The sequence below is a fragment of the Dermochelys coriacea genome, chromosome 2 (assembly GCF_009764565.3).
Source record: "Dermochelys coriacea isolate rDerCor1 chromosome 2, rDerCor1.pri.v4, whole genome shotgun sequence".
NCBI classification, from domain to species: Eukaryota; Metazoa; Chordata; order Testudines; family Dermochelyidae; genus Dermochelys; species Dermochelys coriacea.
The window spans coordinates 253,022,378-253,042,604 of NC_050069.1; the positions used below are offsets into that span (position 1 = coordinate 253,022,378).

Sequence of the window (20,227 nt, forward strand, 5' to 3'; positions counted from 1 at the left end):
ATTTTTTTTTAAACCCCTCAAACTTAAAAATAGCCACACAAATTCTTTTCTCCCATACACCAAAACATTTCTGGACCAAAATGCTCTATGCCAGGGTTTCTTAAATTGGGGTCCACTAGGGTACTCGAGGGGGTCTGCAAGTCATGTCTGGGGCTACCAGCTCCACCGATCAACTCCTCCCTGTCCCTGAGAGCAAAGATTCACAGGTGAAGAATTTTTAGGCTCAAGTTACAAGCACCCAAAATGAGTAGATATTATTCAGGAAACAGTGATGTAAACTTAATGGTAACCCCACTCCATTGGAATATATTACAGCAAACCTCTGTTCCTACAAGTTTTTTTTTTAAAAGTAACTCATTTATAGCTCTGAAAATCATCTTCTGAAATACAGATTGTTAGTTCTGTTGAATTTGCTATTTTCTTTTCAAAATAGGTTCTTTTCCTATTTTAGGATTGCACTGAGTAGAACACCCAAAAACAGACCATGACAAAACATAAAAATAGATGAGCCTTGGAAACTTACCCCTCCTGACAACTTAATCACCCTCACTTTGGTGCCGACATGGGGCCCATCTCCACTACCACTGTTTGCCCGTTGCATGACAGTCCTTTTCACACCAGGTTTCAGTTCCTGAGGCCTTCCTTGTATTGATGCCACCCTAGCAGTCTGTCCTGGGGTGAGCGATGCTGTAGTTGCAGCAGGTTTTGTTTGTAATACTTTCGGCGATGGCTGAAGCTGACTTTGAGGTACTGTTCTAGTCTGTCTCAAAGGCTTCACTGTTTTCACTTGCTGTCCTTGAAAATGCATATTAGCCCCATCCTGCATGAAATCAGTGGGTTTGGGCTGAATATTTGGAACTCCCATGTCTTGCTTTTTAACAAGAAGTCTATTTTTCACATTTTGCCTAGCCTGTGCACCAGGATGGAGTATAAATGGGTTTCCATTGGTGGGAAACTCTGATGATTCCTCTTCCTGCTGTGTGAAAGATTGTTGTATAGGAGGCTGTTGCTGCTGTTGTGCAAGTCTTTCAAGTAACTCTCTCTTTCTAGCACCTGCCTGCTGTTGCCGTCTCAGCTCCTTTTGTTTCAGAATTTCTTCTCTTAGGCGTTTCTGTTCTTCTATCTTCAAACGGTACAATCTGGTTTCTTCATCTTCATCGGGAAACTATAAAAAGGAAAGGAAAGGCATTTACTGAAATAGGGAAGTATGTCCAGTTTAGTCAAAGCTAACATTAAGTTATTATTTTATAAAGATGTCATAATGGAACAACTCTGAAAAGAGATTTTGAAATTACTCTGACATTGTGCTAAAACTATTAGTGATATATCTTCCAGGAAGATTTGCTATTCACTAGAGACAGGCAGCTCAAATCTGTTTTAGGAATTAGATATGTTACATCCTGACACCCTCCCCCCCAAACTATATTGCTAGTTTGGAAATCTTATCAAAATACTAAAAATGAAGTCTTATAAATTGGAACTCTAATTGGTTTCAGAAACTTCTACAAAACTAATATAATAATTAAAGATATCAAAATATGTTTCAAATGGAAAGTAACAATACAGAGGCAATCCACTGTCACACAGGTTTTATCTTTCTCTTTTCTGACAAACTAACAAAAGGTAGGGTGGTAAATGACCTGAAAGGCCCTGATTAGAACTATTGATTTTTCTTACAGAATTTTCAGCCTGATCTCAAACTCATTTGTCACACAATAATTGGTTATAATGAACAGCACAAGTCAATCTCTCTGACCTTGAACTCATGCACTCTCTTCAGAATCAAAATGTTGCCAAATGCAGTGTTGGAATATTAATGGTATATAGAGAATGCCTTTAATATTCCATCCCTAAGCCTTTCTGAAAGTATTATACTCTGTCAAATAACCTTTCTAAAGGTCCTGCAACTTTGGTAGAAAGTGTCCTTATAGGAAGCTATAAGAAATAGAGAACAGTTAAGGAAATGCAGATGCCCATCTTCATGAGAAAAGATCCACCTTGCTTTTGAGATAGCTGCTTCAACAGGATGTACATATTTTATTACAAAATATACCGGATGAAATTAGATTCCATTTTAAATGGCTTTAAGATTGTTTTTAAAGCAATCTGCCTATAAAACACACTATATAATGCATTTATAATTTTAATGAACAGATCATTCTGATTTTAGGCTATAGTTACCAGATATATTTGTCAAATATAATAAGATTAGGCTTTCATCAAATAATAATACATTGCATTTTAGTAAAGTCTTTCATAAAAGGGTACTAAAGTATTTCACAAACAACCTGTGTGTCCAGTAAAGAACGCAAAAAGAAAAGGAGTACTTGTGGCACCTTAGAGACTAACAAATTTATTAGAGCATAAGCTTTCGTGAGCTACAGCTCACTTCATCGGATGCATCTGATGAAGTGAGCTGTAGCTCACGAAAGCTTATGCTCTAATAAATTTGTTAGTCTCTAAGGTGCCACAAGTACTCCTTTTCTTTTTGCGAATACAGACTAACACGGCTGCTACTCTGAAACCAGTAAAGAACGGTTACTTACCAGACTGGTTCTTTGAGATGTACTGTCCATGCAGATTCAAATATGGGTATGCACGTGAGATTGGATTATTGTAGCAAGCAGTGTTCATTAGGGCCGTGCCTGCACCTACATGTCTTTGAGCACCCCTGCCCACACTCAGGTCAAGGGCATAAGAGGCAGAATGGGTCCAAATACCCCACAGTTCCTTCACCAATACAGAGGAGTAAGACTCTGGAGCAGTGGGGAAGCATGGACTCCATGTGGACAACACATTCAAAAAGAACCACTGTTACCAAAAGATAAGTAACTGTTCTTTCTTCAAGTGATTGTCCACATGGATGCCACTCCTGATGACTAACAAATAGTTCAGAGATTTAAGGTTACTTGAACTCAGTTGATGACCTGATGTAATGATCTTCCTCAGATCAACACATTAATAAGATATGCATAAACCTGTATCCCTTGCCTCCTTAAAAGAGCTGCTACAACTGTCAAGTATTTGGTCAACACCTTGGTACTGAGGGAAGTCCAATGGGCAGGATCCTATAGTGAGATGTTCCTACTAAGAACGTGATGCATTTTCTGTGAGCTGGATGTATGCTCTTGAGATATCAAAGGTTCAGAATAGGCCCTCAAGCCCCCTGCTTTCGGACGAGAAAATAACAGGAACAAAGCCCCCTGCCCCGAACTCTAAGGGTACCTTTTCTGCTCCTCAAAGATGCAGGACAGGGTCCATCTCTTTCTACAACAGTATCTCATGAGAGGTGTGAATGGGGAAGATGGGAGAGAAGGTAGGAAGGAACTGGAATTGTACATAATACCCAGTGCTGACAATTTCTCAGCTGTCGTGATCCTACTCCAAGCTTCTTGAAAAAAGGCAGTTGCCAGAAGAAGGCTGAGGGCAGAGTTTCTCCAACAGTTCTGCCAGATTTTCAACTGTGGCATGAAGCCTCCTGTCAAGAGGAAGATGTCAAGTGCACTGTAGCTGAAGAAGTGGTGGGATGTCTACATTGGACCTCTGTTTCTCTCCTAGTGGCTCCAATGCCCTCATCGGTTATAATCGTATTTAGCAGGAGGACACTATCTGGATGAGGTTTGAACTCTGGCTTGCCTTCTCGTTGGGGCTGGAGTGTACCAGCACAGGAGTCGGCTGTCTTGGAATTTAAGAGGTTGCAGTCCTCAAATGGAAGATCCTCTACCGTAGTTTGGACCTACCTGGGTATTCCTGATGACAGAAGGCTCTTTGCATCACCACAAATGTGATCATGCTGTATGAAGGTACACCAGATACATTCAAAAGCAGCCAGCTGGGAAATGCCAGCTATCAGATTCCCCTCTAGCACAATGGACTTTAATTCTTCCATGGCGCTGTATGAGTCTTTCCATAAACTAAGACAATGTGTCCCAGTGTAGATTGCCAATTACTAGATTCTTCCAGCAAAATGACTATGTAGATCTGGAGACTGGCAGAGGAGCAGACTTTTCTGCTGAACAGATCAAGTCTCCTGGGTTATGCCTGCACTGCAATTAAAAACCTGTGGCTAGCTCATGCCAGCTGATTTGGGTTTGCGGGGCTCGGGCTAAAGGGCTGTTTAACTGCAGTGTCCAAGTTAGGGCTCAGGCTGGCTCTCAAGCTCTGCGATCCTGTGAGACAGAAGGATCCACTCTGAGCAGGAAAAGTAAGTGACACCCAATGCTCAGCAACTCTATGTGCGGTACCATGATTTCAGTGACTGAAGGTTTAGTTAGAATTTTGAGATTGTACACTCCAACAAGGAAGACTGGTACTGGCTCACAGATGTGTCACTTGGTGATGAATAGGCCACGGCACCAAAAAGGTTAGTAATGTGGGAGCTGCATACCAAGATTACAAGAACTGGTGCTGAAGACGGGCAGCAAATTTAGCTAGTACTGCAGGCACTTTTTTCATACGTGGTAATGAGGCTCCAGAGGCACCCATCTTAGGCCATTTGCTGCCCTTTGAATGCAGACCTTGAGACAGTGTAATATGCTGATTCTTGCATCTCTGTTCCAAGGGTCCTACAGAGGGAGACCGATGTCTTGTCTCTGGAGCATGGTTCCTTTCTATCCCTTTTTGAAGTCAACAACTGCAGTCTCTTAGACATCTTAGCCGTGGAGTTTGGGAAGGAACAGCAGTTTGTTGGGGCACTTGCTGAGCAGGAACGGAGAGAGGGGCAAGCTTTCACTACATCCTCCTTCTGTGAATAGGCTTTCATGGAGCGCTCTAGGATAACTTTAGGTAGGCATCCCTTTCCTTCTGAGTCCACTTGGAAAGAGAGTGGCAGAAGTATCAACAGTTAGGGATATGCCCCCTGTCTAAATAAAGAAGGCACTTAAGAATGCTCAACACAAGAAGGGCACATCAAACCAGAGATTCAATTTCTGCTATACCACCTCAAGTCACAGTACCGAGGAGGGCACTCAGAGCCCACTCTCTATAAAGAATTAGTAAAAATGATTTTTTTTTTTTAATACTAATGGGCAAACAAAAAGTAATTAACTACCTAACAACTATACTAACTAGTCATTAACACTAACCGTAACAGCATCTCAGAGAAGCAGGAGAACACTGCACACCAGCAATAAGAAGGAACTGAATGATGGTGGGGTCTGCTCTGCCTTTTATGACCCTGGGTGGGTTGAAGAGGGCACAGGAGCGGCCCCAATGGACACTGATAGCCAGAAAAATCCAATTTCATGTGAATGAACACAATGAGTGGAATCATGTGTACAATCACTCAAAGTACTATTATTCCCTTTATACCGATGGAGGATGAAGCACAGAGAGGTTAAGTAATTTGTCCAAAGAAAAAAGGCAAGTATGTGTCAGAGATGGGAACAGAACCCAGATGACTTGACTTTCATGCCTATGTTTTAAATTCAAATTTACCCCAAATCAAAATGCTGACTGTCTGACGCTTGATGAGATATAACCCAAAGATCTGAAATGCACTTCAGGTTCCTGATGACAGGTTCTTAGCCTCTGAAGAGGTGGGTGCATCCCACAGGATGCAGGTCCTGAAACACCTTACTTGTACCAAAAAACAGAGAATGAAAAAGAATGAGATATGATGTTGCTTTTGAAGAAGTGCACTGTCCTCCTCCAATCTTCTCTCTTTAACAGGAAATTAACAGGATGAATTGGGAAAAAGAAATGATGACAAAAGTCCTCTAATCAAATAACCTTCAAACAAAATAGGAGGAAAACACTCCTAAATCTGGAAGCCAAAGCCTATACAAGTTGGAGAGAGACCAAAAATGACCACATGGAACTGGAAGGTTATCAGTTCATTTTCCCACATCGTGGGAGAGATTTATGGAGAGAAGTTAATGCTTTATTTTCACAGAGGCAAAGAAAACTTTTCTTTGGGCACTTCACAAATTAATGAGGCTCCTTTATTTCATATACTACCAGCCTTGCAAAACTGATGTGAAAATTTACCAGCCCATCCACAAAATTCATTTCTCTGCTCTTTATAGTGATGACTGATTATAATAGAGTTTAGAGTTCTTTAGAAGTAATTACTTGGCCCAGAAGAATGGAATTTTGCAAGATGTTTATATATACAGTTGGCAGTAATATCCCAATTATAAGTTTTAGAATAATTGGATACATTTAAAATGCAGTTTTGATGGCTTTACCTATCCTCTGATTATTAATTCATCTCCCCAGGTCTGAGTTCTAACATTCCAATTGCCCTAAATAGCTTAAAACAAACATTTTTCAAAATTTTTCAATTTCTGTTTATTTTCTGTTACTTTTAGACTCTTCTATGAGGAACTGATGGGGAATCCTTTAGCATCTGCTGAAACTAAAGAGCAAAGTTAAATAAGTGTCCTCTTGAAAAGCTGAACCAGGGTTTTTTTATTCCTGATGATGAATGAGTGCACAGGAAGTTAAATACTGATAACTGCATGTTTCTTTCACGTTTCATTTGTGGAAATGAGAGATGGTCATAGCTAATTCAAGAAAAAGAAGAGGAGCTAATCACCAGCAACTTAAAAGAAGAAGTTCTTGAAAGAAACCTGGTATTTGAGACAGAGGGGTTCATAGTTAACTTAACATGAAGGATTCTGCTTGGGATTACTTGACATTCGAAAACCGCAATAGTCATTTAACCATCATGTAGATACAGCGTCTCATAGCGTTCAACAATAAGGGCCCAATCCTGCAAATTGCTCCACACAAGAGGACTCCCTGTGGCCATGGGGAGCCCCACAGGTTTCAATGGGGTTCCATACAGGGGTAAGGATCCACACACAGCAGCATTCAGGATCAAGACCTGAGTGAGGTTCAGAGCACAGCTATACCTCACACTCTTGGGGGGTCCTGGCAAATTAAACAGCAACTTTTTTCAAAATGGAGAAGAATAAAAACAAAATATTTTATATTTCCTCCAGATGAGATGCAGGGCAAGTATCCGCTCCATCAGCGGAAGGGGTGCCTGAGGGGATGATTCAGCTGCAGCTTATCATGAGGACTCCAGGACCTGGAGGAGATTGGCTGGGCTCAGGAAGCTGTGTTTGGAAGTCATTTGGGTCTCATTTCAGGGAGCAGAAAGTGGAAAAGAAGAGAAAGGAAGGGATCTGGTGGCTGTCTTATTCACAAGAATGGGGAGGAAGCGCTGAGCAGTAGGGAACCAGGTTGGAAGAGGATGTATTAGATTGGGATAGGTATTGCTGAGAGAGTGGTATCTGGTGGTATTAACATGTGGTGCTATGAGATATTGTAATAGCCAAAAAGAACTAGACAAGTTCATTGAGGACAGGTCCATCAAGGACTATTAGCTAAGATGGCCAGGGATGCAACCCCATGCTCTGGGTGACCCTAAACCTCTAAATGCCAGAAGCCAGGAGGGGAAGACAGGAATGGAGTTCTCCAGTAATGCTCTGTTCTGTTCACTCCCCTGAAGCTTTGGTACTGGCCACTGTCAGCGACAGGATACTGGGCTAGGTGGACTACCAGTCTGACCTAGAATAGCAGTTCTTATGAGAAAACCCATACTAAGCAGGGAGCTGGTTGGACCCAGAAGCCTCTTAGTCTGATATGAGAAGCTGCAGGACCGGAGGCAAGAGAAAAGAAGCACTGCTGCTGCTAGTCCTTCTCCAGCCTCATTTAGCTCCATGTCACTTGCTGTGGTTCTAAGACACTTTCAACTCCACCAACGGATTTCAGGTCAGCAATGTCCTGCCCATACCCTCTCTGAAGCAACTCTTAGTCCAATTCATTCTTGCTCAGTGTCTTCCCCACTCTTCTCTTCCTTTCCTATTCAGTAGCTGTTCCTACTTTCACAACATCATATACCAGAGAAGGGTGCCCCTAATCAAGTACGTTGCCTGTTCGCCTCTTTTGTAGGAGTAGCTCCCTTACCTTCCAAAATTGACTCACCCATCCCTTCCAACCTTCAAGATCTGGACCCCTCTCCTGGGAGGAACTTGCAGCTAATCCCTTTCTCCCCTTCTGAAAACACTATGAGGAGAGTCTGCAATCTGGAAGTGGGACGCCTAGTGGTAACGAAGTGTGGCACAGGGGTGCCTATAGGTGAGTTTATACTCCACAAATCAGACTAGCAAATATATAAAAAGAAAAGGAGCACTTGTGGCACCTTAGAGACTAACAAATTTATTAGAGCATAAGCTTTCGTGAGCTACAGCTCACTTCATCGGAGCTGTAGCTCACGAAAGCTTATGCTCTAATAAATTTGTTAGTCTCTAAGGTGCCACAAGTACTCCTTTTCTTTTTGCGAATACAGACTAACACGGCTGCTACTCTGAAACAAATATATAAAGTTATTCTTTAAAAAAAGAAATAGATTATCCAATGCTTTAACTTTTACTACTAAGCAGCGCCATACTGGTATGTTTTGCAGGTATTTCTCATCTGTACCTATATGGCAATTGGTTACATTAAGAAATAGAAATGCATGTACTACAAACAGCTATTTAACATTAATGGAAAATCTCCCTTACCTCTGGTTCAGATTTTACTTCTGCTTTAGTTTGGACCACTGGCACGACTGCTCTAGCTTTCATTTCAGTCCTTCCATGGGGGTTCCCAACACCAACTACAGATCTTGTAGCAGGTGTTGTGCTGGTAATGGGTTTCACCTGCGCAGCAGGTGCAGCGGTTCGCCGGTTGTTACTAATCTCAATAGCATGCGAAGGTGCTATTGGTAATTCGCGCAAGTTGCTATTTCTTGAAGCAGTTGACTGTAGCTGCTGATTCGGACGCTTGACAATGTTCTGTGTTGGTGTACTCTGACAGAGGCAAAAAGACAACATATATATAATATGGAGGTCTTGGTAGCCATTTCAGAGTTCAGGTTATGTTTAGATTTCCACTTCAAGCAGGACTAACATTTAGTCTCAAAAATTGGCACTGACTCGTCAGAGGACAATTGCATTTTCAATATAGCTTTTTAGTAGATGGCTACTAACTTTTGTGGAGTAAGTGTTTAAAAGTGCCCTCCTTCTCAAATGTTCTCAATTCTATCACATATCTTTAGGTTTCTTTAAACAGCAAAACTTAGATTTCTCTCGCATATACACCACTTCTAAAATAAACCCAGAGAGTTACTGTCTGATCAGAATAACTGCTCTGAGCTATGTCCAGATTAGTCAAGGTACGATGCCTTGGATCTCCCACCAACAAAGTGAATGGGTGGAGGGGAGGAGGGACAGAAGGAAATGGGGCAAAGCTTCTCTGAACTGGAGCAGTCAGAGTAACAAGGGATCCCGCATAGCACTGCTTCATGGGGCACCAGGAAGCCTAGTCAGCAGTGCTATGGAGAGGCTTTCAAGCACAGATGCCTCATTGCTGAAGCACTGAGCTCCCCAACCCCAATCACAGCTTTACATTTGACCATACAACTCTCCCCTCTACTCCACCCTTGATCTCTAGCTTCTTAGCATGAGAGGGCAGTGTGTCTGTCTGTCTCTTTCTTTCACACAGTGAATGAGAAGAGGAGGAGAAGAGGGAAACACAATAAGTCAAGGGGAAGTGTTTATAAATATAGGATACTGAATAAATGAGGAAGGAAAGAGGAGAGAATGAGTGAATGAAGGGACTGAGTAAGAGGAGAAGGAATAGGAGTGAGAGACTATGCTCAAAGGTTTTAAACTTGAGCTCAGATACACAATCTTTACACACACAACACGAGGGAACACTGATGTATGCCAGTATTTCCTGATACTTACATGCCTTGGATTCATTGGACCCTGCCGCTGTTGACACTGCATTCTATTGTTATTTGATTGTTGCTGTGAAGTCTGCAAATGAGGTCTGAACTGTGGCTGGGTAATGGGAATCAAAGGCTGTGGTGGACCGGCAAGATGATGGTGATGTTGATGCTGATGATGCTGCTGTTGATGCTGGTGCTGCTGCTGCTGCTGGATCTGCTGCTGGTGATGCTGGTGGTGTTGTTGCTGCTGGTGAGGCTGAGGCGGTAGAGGAGGGTGCAAGGGACCCTTTACATTTTAAAAAGAAAAAAAAAAAGACATTCTACACATTTGTTTTCCAATCCTAAGGAAAATAAGCTCCTTAAGCCATCAGATTTCTTCTCTTATGGCAACATTATTTTGGCTGTTAAGTAAGGAGCTCTAGGCTTTCCTGGGGCAACAGTATTTGCAGATTGTTGATTGCTGTGCAGATAATGAGATCACTTGATCACTGAACATTTGTACTTAGATTTTGGCTCAACTTCTTAACGTGAAAAAAATCTAAAATAATGTTACTAATGAGACTACAATAAATAAATCTAATTATCCTACTTGCTTCTAAGAATTACTACAATACAATATTTACTCTTAAGAAATTCAGTGTATGCATCGTGAATCTATAACAAAAAACCCCTAAAATTCAAGGGCCTCTGCATAGTATTTTTCATCGTCATACAAACCATTTGCCTACTTCAACAAACAGTTTAAAAGGAAAACTAATTTTTAAGAAGCCATACTGATTTCTCTCACTGCTAGTCCCCTAAAATACACAACTCATTTTTATCAGCAGAGGGCACCCAAGACCTGTGAAGAGGAGAAATAACCCAGCAATGTCTATATTTTGTATACATACACTTCCCTCTGTAAACTGACGTTTTTGAACAATACGATACTTTCTTATTTCTGCTGGAGTAAATTAATGTAAGGAACTGTTGAACAAAATATGTCATTAAGAACTTTTCTAATCTCATTAGCTGTAAGCAGTTGAGCAGAAATCACAGCAATTTTAATAATTTCACTATGTTGGTGTATGTTTCATAACCAAGTTGTTTATATGGCGATGAAAATCAGCTTCATTGTCTAACACTGTAACACGATAATAGGCACTACACTTAAATCTACTTAATATTTGTAATATCAAACAAGACTTAGCAATTTTGGTTAGATCATTGCTATGAGCTGAACGCAATGATCCCAATATAGCTTTCTAAATGCAAAAGTTCTAAATAGTGCTTATCAGCCCCCTTTTACCATTGATTCATACCTGCATATTGGGCTGCGTATGTGTTCCTAGAAATGGCTGTCCTGGGCTTTGTAAGAACTGTTGTCTGGGCTGCATGAAAGGCCGTGGATTTGCTGAACCTGGTTGGCTGAAGTGAAGAATTCCAGCAGGATTCTGAGGCTGGATGTTTGGCCTTACTGGTCGGTCTCTGGGAAATACTGGTTGCTGCCCTTGTTGATTATATCCTGGTCCAGGTTGATTGAAAGGCAGAGGATTCTGGGTAGGGACAGGATGGGTACTATTAAGGAGTGGAGGATGGGGTGGAGGTGGGGGACTCCGTTGCTCGAACAAATGATGACTTGGGAATCTTGGATCTGTTGAAATCAAAACATTTAAGTGACAACCTCCTCATGAATACAAATGTGTTTTAAATATAGTCTTGCCATATTTTCAGTTTCAGTAGAGTAACTTGATAATCTGAGGGAGGGATAACTACAAAATATTTTAGTTGGAAGAGCAGCTCCACAAGGTTATATGAGAGATACTCCTCTTGCTTGTGTCAAGAACCACCTTAGCATGGAAGGTGCAGACCCTTGGGAGAAAGAGGACAATTTGATAACTGGCTAGCATTAATAGTTATTTTTATTATTTCTACTGCCGAAGCACCTAACAACTCCAAGCAGGAATTGGGACTAGAGAAATGCAAGCCCTGACAATCTAAAGAAAACTAATACCCTTTCAATTCATGCAAAGACCTAGTCACGCCACTTTATTCAATTTTTATATTTTACTTAACACCATGTTTGTTGTGTCCTAACTTTAACATTAATTGAAAGATTGGACAGAATTCATAGAAAGTTAAATTTGTAGGGCACCAATATTCCAGATAGATACAACTGTTAATGGGAGAACGACTACAGATGAATGGAGGAATGGTACTGATATTTAATATTTGAATTGTAATAAACTGAAGATGATGCAATTTGGCTGCTTTTTGAGATGACAAAATACAGGATCACACTAAATCATAATGGTCCCTTCTGACATTCAGATCTATGAATGAATCTATCCACACATATGAAAAGGGGATACTATGTGAAAAGGAAGAATATTCAAATGGTATATTTGCAATGAAAAAAGGTCACCCCGCATACAAATATAAAATTAAAATGATCTACCTCCCATGAAGAAAGGATCTCTTTCCTGGGGAGGAGGAGGTGGTGGAGGAGGTGGAGGCATAGGTGGTGGAGGTGGGCCTCTCCACTGGTCCTGGAGAGGGATTCTTGGGGGTTGGGTGAAGTTGGTAGGAACAGGTCCAGGAGCGTGCTGTTGAAAATCTGGAGGGCCCTGTTTAATAAGACAAAAATCAGCAAAACTAAGTCCATCTTTGAGAAATTCATCCATTGTCTATTAAAAATACTCTTAAAAAAATCAGTTGATTATCAATTATCTCCTGTAATATGTACAAGGTTGGCAGCCCTATTGAGTCATTCTTGCACAATGGATCAGACTCTAAAGCTGAGAACAGGATCTTGAAATGATTTCACAGCGTTTTAATAGTCATTGTAGCACCACAGGAATGCCATTTCTTTTCAAGCTTATTGAAATTCATGCAATTATTGACCTTCTTTCCCATTAATCCAAAAGTCTGAATGTCTACTTTAGAAAACGTTCCTGACATTTATCTTCTTAAACCATGCTATTCTTTGCCATCTATTTAGTACAACCTAAGTTACAGAAATGAAGCAGCTTTACTTCAAAAAGGGGAAAAAAAAAAATCAATTTGTGGTATCCAGAAAATTAGAGCAATCTTGTAATAAATAACAGGAATTAACATTTCTACCAATTCACATAAAACTTAAATAATTAAGCATCTGAAGCATTTTGAAAGGCATATGAAAAATTTACACCAAATGTGTCTTTTCTTGATTTTTTTTTAAAAAAGTTTTAAATAAGCCTTTAAACACTGGCTTAATGTACTGTTATTTCACAATCAGGAGCACGCAGAATTTAATTCAGTAATTAATACTACAACCATCATTTTTTGATTTTATATGGAAAGGTTTGACAATTTTAAAAATTGATACCATTCACTGAAAATGCGAGGCAGTCTCCCATCTATCAGTACATTCACAAGGAAACAGATACCATATTCATGATAAGCATGCACCATCCTATTATGCATGAAAAAGTCAGAAAGGTAATCAATGTCGTCTCAGTACACCTGTTTTCAAACTAATATGCATTTAGAAATTAGTGATGTGTATTACATGTGCACCTGGTATTCACCAACAATTAGAACCACATTAACCAAAAACAAAGTCCTTCAAAATAAACAGATTCACGAAGAGACACTCCCTTTTAAAGTTAAGTAAGAGAATGTTATAAGTCTGAAAGAACACAACATAGATCTTAAAACGGCACTTGGAAGTTTAACAAACTCAAATCTGCTGTACTTCCAGAGGAAAAGTGCCACAGCCTCCACCCTACCACTCATCCTAATGTGCGCACGTGCATGAGAAAAGGTAGATGTCACAGGGCTAACCATAATTCAAGAATATCACTTAAGCAAGTTGGCCAATTTTTACTATGTTAGTCATCAATTTTAAGAACCGTTGAGTCTCCATGCCCATAAAACTTCTGGCCTCTCTGCTGAGTGTGCTAAAATTGAGGTTTTTGAGCAAGTAACACCTTTCCACTAAGAGCAGGGCTGCAATCACTCATTTGACATCACTAAACAGCTGTTAGACACAACTACTTTTGGTCACTCCTACCCTGGACTAGACTGGACCTAGCAAATCTACAGATTAAAGGTTCTATATCCGATTATCAGTCTCCTGAACCATCCAGTCTCCAGTGGCTACTTCATTTAGAGGAGAAGCATTATTTTAAACTCAAGCATGACAGTCTTCTTAATGCATGTAAAATTTAGAGGGAGAGCTGGTAGTGGCTTCTCTATGTAGACTGCCTAACGTCTTCCATTATAAAATATTCTTAAGATGTTTTTAAAAAAAAGTCCCAACACCTCCATTGTAAGCAGCCAGCCTTTGAAATTCAGTAAGGAAAAAGCCTCGGGCTAGAGAAGTGACTTTTCTTGTCCCAGGAAATCCCATTCGGGTTAAGCTGAATTTTACTATTAAATATTGCCCTCCTCTCACTTGTGTTGTGCAGGAAAATTCTGGCAGCCTGCCAATATGACAACTGAATACAAACATTCTGAAGAGCTAGGCCTGCGCCACCACCTAAGCAATAGCACCATCACCACACACTGTTCTGGGAACACCCAGAAGCTGCCAAAGCACCTGTAGTAGAGTCGGGGAGGAGGAGAGCACGCCAAACCAGGCCACCTCATCTGATCAAACCCCTTTTCTAGACCTGGCACATGGCACCAGTTAGAATCATAGAATATCAGGGTTGAAAGGGACCTCAAGAGCTCATCTAGTTCAACCCCCTGCTCAAAAGCAGGGCCAATTCACAACTAAATCATCCCAGCCAGGGCTTTGTCAAGCCTGACCTTAAAATCCTCCAAGGAAGGGGATTCCACCTCCTCCCTAGGTAATGCATTCCAGTGTTTCACCACTCTCCTAGTGAAAAAGTTTTTCCTACTATCCAACATAAACCTCCCCCAATGCAACTTGAGACCATTACTCCTCGTTCTGTCATCTGCTACCACTGAGAACAGTCTAGAGCCATCCTCTTTGGAACCCTCTTTCAGGTAGTTGAAAGCAACTGTCAAATCCTCCCTCATTCTTCTCTTCTGAAGACTAAACAATCCCAGTTCCCTCAGCCTCTCCTCATAAGTCATGTGTTCCAGTCCCCTAATCATTTTTGTTGCCCTCTGCTGGACTCTCCAATTTTTCCACATCCTTCTTGTAGTGTGGGGCCCAAAACTGGACACAATATTCCAGATGAGGCCTCACCAATGCCGAATAGAGGGGAATGATCACATCCTTCGATCTGCTGCCAATGCTCCTACTTATACAGCCCAAAATGCCGTTAGCCTTCAGTTTCTCATCTCCTCCTCCTCCACATAGGACAGGAGCCCCACACTTCCTGGAAAGGAGATGGGAACACAGACCCAGGCAGGGCTCCCCCGACCACCTACTTTACCCAGCACATGGTGCCAGTAGCCCACCTCACTTCCACAAAAAAACACTTCTGCTGCTGATCAGCCAACCTAATTAATGCCGGTCGTTCAAGTGGTAGCAGTGTGTGTTGCAGAGCCAAAGATTCAGGGTTCAAACCCCAATGATAATGCATGATGGGGAGATTATTACAGCTGCACATAAGAGAAACTGTTTTACCTTTTTCTCCTTTTTGAAAACCTAGCAAATTGCATATAAAAAAACACCACTGTTAAAAGAAAGTTATTTAGGTTGCAAAGGCAAGTACTTCAAAGGTAGAAAATTCCAGGTTTACAGTTGTCAAGGCAACCTTAATTCTACCCACATGTATGCATGAACTATGCTTGTCTTTAAGAACATAACATACTATTTATTCCACAGGACCCAAGCCTCATTCAGTGCTCAGGATTAACTATTTTGTCTTCTCATTGTTCAATGTATAGCCCAAGTCTGTATTTATTGCATACTGTTCAAGCTCTGTTCTGAAGGCAGAATTATTAATTTCCTCATGGAGTTTTCTAGCATATCAGAGCTTCACAAATATTAATTTATTTTCACAATTCCCCTATAAGGTGAGGGAGCATTATGATCCCCATTTTACAGATGGAGAACTGATGCACAAAAAGCCTAAGATGAAAAGCATCCACCTAATTTTGGACGCCCAATTCTAAACACCGAGGCCCTGATTTTTCAGAGCATTCAACCTCACATTGCTACTTAATATGTTCAAAGTACTGCTTCCATAGACTTCAGTTGCAACTGAGCGTGCTCAGCATTTCTGCAAATCAGTCCCCAGGTCTCAAACCAGATACCAGAAAAACAAACACAATTAGTGACACCACCCACCCCCACTGCCAAAAAAAGCTTAACAGATCTGTTCAGTACCACACAGAAGCTCTGTCGTAGAAGCAGGGATAGCATCCAACTCCTCAATGCATCAGTCAACTGCCTTTGTTATGAGATGGTCTTTTTTCTTACAGCAATGCCCTGTCTCATTCACCAGACACCTTTCCACTTCTACAATAAATGAGGCAGGCTTAGAATCACAGGACTGGAAGGGACCTTGAGAGGTCAATTAGTCCAGTCTCCTGCACTCATGGCAGGACAATGTATTATCTAGATCATCCCTGACAGATGTTCACCTAACCTGCTCTTAAAAATCTCCAATGATGGAGATTCCACAACCTCCCAAGGCAATTTATTCCAGTGCTTAACCACCCTGACAAAGTTTTTCCTGATGTCAAACCTAAATCGCCCTTGCTGCAATTTAAGCCCATTACTTCTTGTCCTATTCTCAGAGGTTAAAGAGAACAATTTTTCTCGCTCCTCCTGTTAACAACCTTTTATGTACTTGAAAACTGTTGTATCCCCTCTCAGTCTTCTCTTTTTCCATACTAAACAAACCCAGGTTTTTTTTAATCTTCCCTTATAGGTCATGTTTTCTGGATCTTTAATCATTTTTGTTGCTCTTCTCTGGACTTTCTCCAATTTGTCCACATCTTTCCTGAAATGTGGCACCCAGAACTGGACATAATACTCCAGTTGCGGCCTAATCAGCGCACAGTACGAGATTTTTTTGGTTTGTTTTTGCACTGCGTTTTGACTGAACTCATCAGTGCCTCAATCAGTTGAGATACGGATTTATTTACCTGTGAGATTATTATATTTTTTCATTCACATAAACATCAAACTGCAAAGCACCAAAATCACAACTGCACCTTTGAATGAAACTTCATTGCAACATGTTTATGGTGCATGTCATGTCTTAATAGGCACAAGCAGTTTTGGCAATGATTTGCCATGGGATTGGTCATTTTTACTACAACCACACTGCATCCATCTGTACTATAGATTTCAATGAAACTTTACACAAGAAATATTCCACTAGATGGAAGATGATAAACTAAGCTAGTTAGTAAAGTTTCCTGAACTAGTCCAAAATCCAGGACTAACACCATCTAGTCACCAGCACCACTCACTTGAAGTGGGAGGGAAGGTAGCAGGGTGGAAAATCTGAGAGAGAGGCTTCTCTATTTCTGCAGCGGTTTGATTTAAATGCTACATCGTTTTTAAGCTCTACTGGCTTTAGGGTTTGATAGCACAAAAGCCATGAAAACCATTTTATAGTTATATGTGCTTGTACTTTTCCTATTGTCAGATTTTAAACTAAGTAGCACTTCAACGAGAAGGGACTGGAGGCACCAAACTTCTTATTACCCATAAGCAGACAAACCCTATCATTTGGGATTTGAAACCTGTAACTCCACAGGACAGAGCCAAAGCAAATGCAGGCTTATTAGAAGAGAGCAGGACTGACTAAATTATGAATGTACAGTGGGACTGAGTTCCAGAAAAAATGTTGGATTAGCTGTTTTTTACTAAAATGTTACGTAGCTAGATTTAGAGAACTGATTCGCTTGTTTTTTTCGAGACTCCAAGGTTAGAACTAAAGAAAGGGTGATACTATATTAGCGAAAAGCTATTTATCATTCAGGTTGTAAATATCACTGTTTATAGTGGGTTAAATATTGCTCAGTTACCTGGGTGTGAACTTCACTGAAGTTCATGTGTTGTACTAAGATAACTTAGGATAGAATTTGGCCCTTTGAAATAAGTTTGATTACCTAATAATAAATTACCTAATACATCATGGAAGGCAAAGGTCAAAGGAGGCAAACCACAGAGTACACAACTGACTATTCATTTATAAAGAACGGTAAATTACACAGTGCGTTTCAGAAATACAAAGAGGGTATCTCTGCCTCAAAGCTCTTGCAATCTAAATTCACACTAATATTTTTAAAAAGATTAATTTCTCTTACTTATTAACAGAGACGTTTATAATCCCAATAGAGTACTTCAAAATGAATGTTTTGCTGTATTTAAACCTACTTACAAAGACAGTACTGAGATGAACGGAACAATTCATGTCCTATTGCTATCTTTACTGCTCAAAATATTCCATTTATAAATAGAAAGATGACAGACAAATGTGATCAAACATGCAGCTTGTGTGATAAGGGATCACTGTAGGCAAGCCCAGTACTACCATGTAAGGTCTGCGTTTAAGAGTGTATTTTTCCCTTAAGGTTGGTAAGGATTAGGAAAAATGCAAAGTTCCATCCCTTTGCATCAACAGTCATTACAGGTCACATAAGAGATTGGTCTGAAGTCACCAACAGACGGTCTGCATATTTGTCCTCTATATGTAGTGAATCGATCTCTTATGACCAGCTCAACATTGTACCAGCAAAGTTCCTGCTAACACGCTAGACTAGCACGCCCCCAACAGTAATGAGAATATGTCAAGAGAACTGAGGGGCTAACTAATTTCCTTCTTTGAAGGTATGATGTTAGAGACTCATTCCCACTGCTCAGGTCTTATCATGAGCTTTCCAAAGGGATTTGCAGGTCTGGAAGGGAACAGACAACAATGGTTGTCACATTTCCTTATTTGGGTGTCCCCGCTGTCCATTCTCTCAGAAAATGGAAACATGACAACTTGCAGACTCCATGCTAGGAATGCAGACTCTTAATTTAAAAAAATCTTTACAAATTTTAAACTGAATTAACTTGTTCTGGAAATCGTTGAAAAACAATAAATGTTGAACTCTTGCATGCCATTTATCCCAAAGCACCTGAAAGTGCAATTCTACTCTGAAAAGTAAGGAAAGTTGCAGTGGATAAATACCTGAAGAATAACATGTAAAATTTGCTCTGCTTCCATGATGACAGGCAAATACCTTAAATAAACTTTGTTTAAAATTAACTTTGTATTTAACTATTCATATCTGAATTTTAGAAATCTCAAAAATATTTTGAGTTAAGTTTACCTGACACCCTCCTCCCCACAAAAAGGAAGTCCCCATCCACTCCATCACTCTTCCCCTCATACCACAAATTATGGCTCCACAGACAAATATTTCTTTCTACAATCTTACATGCTATGCTGGTTATGCAATTTCCCTTTATACTGACTTCCATTATTCAACACATCTAAGGCACAACTTGCATGCTATCAATCACTTTTGCAAAAATTGCAATGCTAAGTTGTGTCTACAATTCATTAGAGTTGTGAATAGCTCATTGAACATGACTTTCACACACTCAGGCAATCCTCCTTATGAAAGAATATGAGATAAGGTTACTTTAATCCTTTCAAAGAATTGCATTATTTTGCTTTCCTTTTTATCCCCTTAAATATCCTTCCTAGTTAAGAAATTAACATTCTCTCATACAATTCTTACACAAATTGTACTTTTACTTTTCTGCATCTCTTGTTAATTACATGATGTTATCTGGAATAATCTATTCAAGAAGCACCAATAACTTTGGTTACCAATAAAAGAGAAAATTTAGCATAAATTGCTTAGCACAAAGTTAATCTTATAAAGCAAGGAATAAGAGGATCTAACAGCTATTATATGACTTATCAGCTTCCCAAAAAGGGTCACTCTATACTTTTTTCAAGAGACTAATTAAATACCTTAATGTCACTGAAACTTCATGAATCTTTCAATAAATTATACTCTGCCTCTATAACATGTTTTCATTTATTAATCTCACTTAAAATGCAAAGAGCTATGAGAACCTCATTGACAGTTAAGCAGGGCCACTCAGTTAATTCTTATTATATGGTTTAATGCAAAGAATAATGACTGCTATAACCTATGACACAATTAAAACTATAGCCATCTGTCACAAGACGTTAATCCTCTTATCTCAGCAGTCATCAGACTTTTCAAAAAGCTTTCCTAAAATGCCTACCTTTTAGGAGAAAGCACTTATTGTCGTGGATAACTGGACATGTTTTATATACCTTGAGTGAATTATACAAAATTTTAATGTGGAATTTATACACACCACTGTATTCTTTTAAGAGGTACACTTCTAATCAATTTCACTTGGTTCTCATTACTAGGCACAATGTTTTTAGGATGAGGAATGATGATTCATTCACTGAAATTGAAAAATAAATATACGCATTCTAATACTATTTTAAACACCTAAATTTGGGACCTAATCTGCTCAATAACTTCCATTTAATGCTTATTGCAGTGAAGCATTTGCACTGAAAAAAAATAGAACCGGCTGACTGGCATAATTATTTTCTCTAA

General features: G+C 40.0%; 1 protein-coding gene across 5 annotated transcripts in view; it reads right to left on the reverse strand.

The window, feature by feature from the left end:
• The window catches only part of RBM33 (RNA binding motif protein 33), a 152,622-nt gene that overhangs the window by 59,441 nt on the left and 72,954 nt on the right, over positions 1 to 20,227 (reverse strand). For all 5 annotated transcript variants that reach the window (XM_038388525.2, XM_038388524.2, XM_043509648.1 and 2 more), the window contains exons 11-15: positions 12,165 to 12,333; positions 11,029 to 11,360; positions 9,744 to 10,013; positions 8,517 to 8,804; positions 524 to 1,165 (exon numbers count right to left, since the gene is read on the reverse strand). In XM_038388525.2, the coding sequence (XP_038244453.1) occupies positions 524 to 1,165; positions 8,517 to 8,804; positions 9,744 to 10,013; positions 11,029 to 11,360; positions 12,165 to 12,333 (1,701 nt within the window). The remainder of the gene's footprint in view (positions 1 to 523; positions 1,166 to 8,516; positions 8,805 to 9,743; positions 10,014 to 11,028; positions 11,361 to 12,164; positions 12,334 to 20,227) is intronic.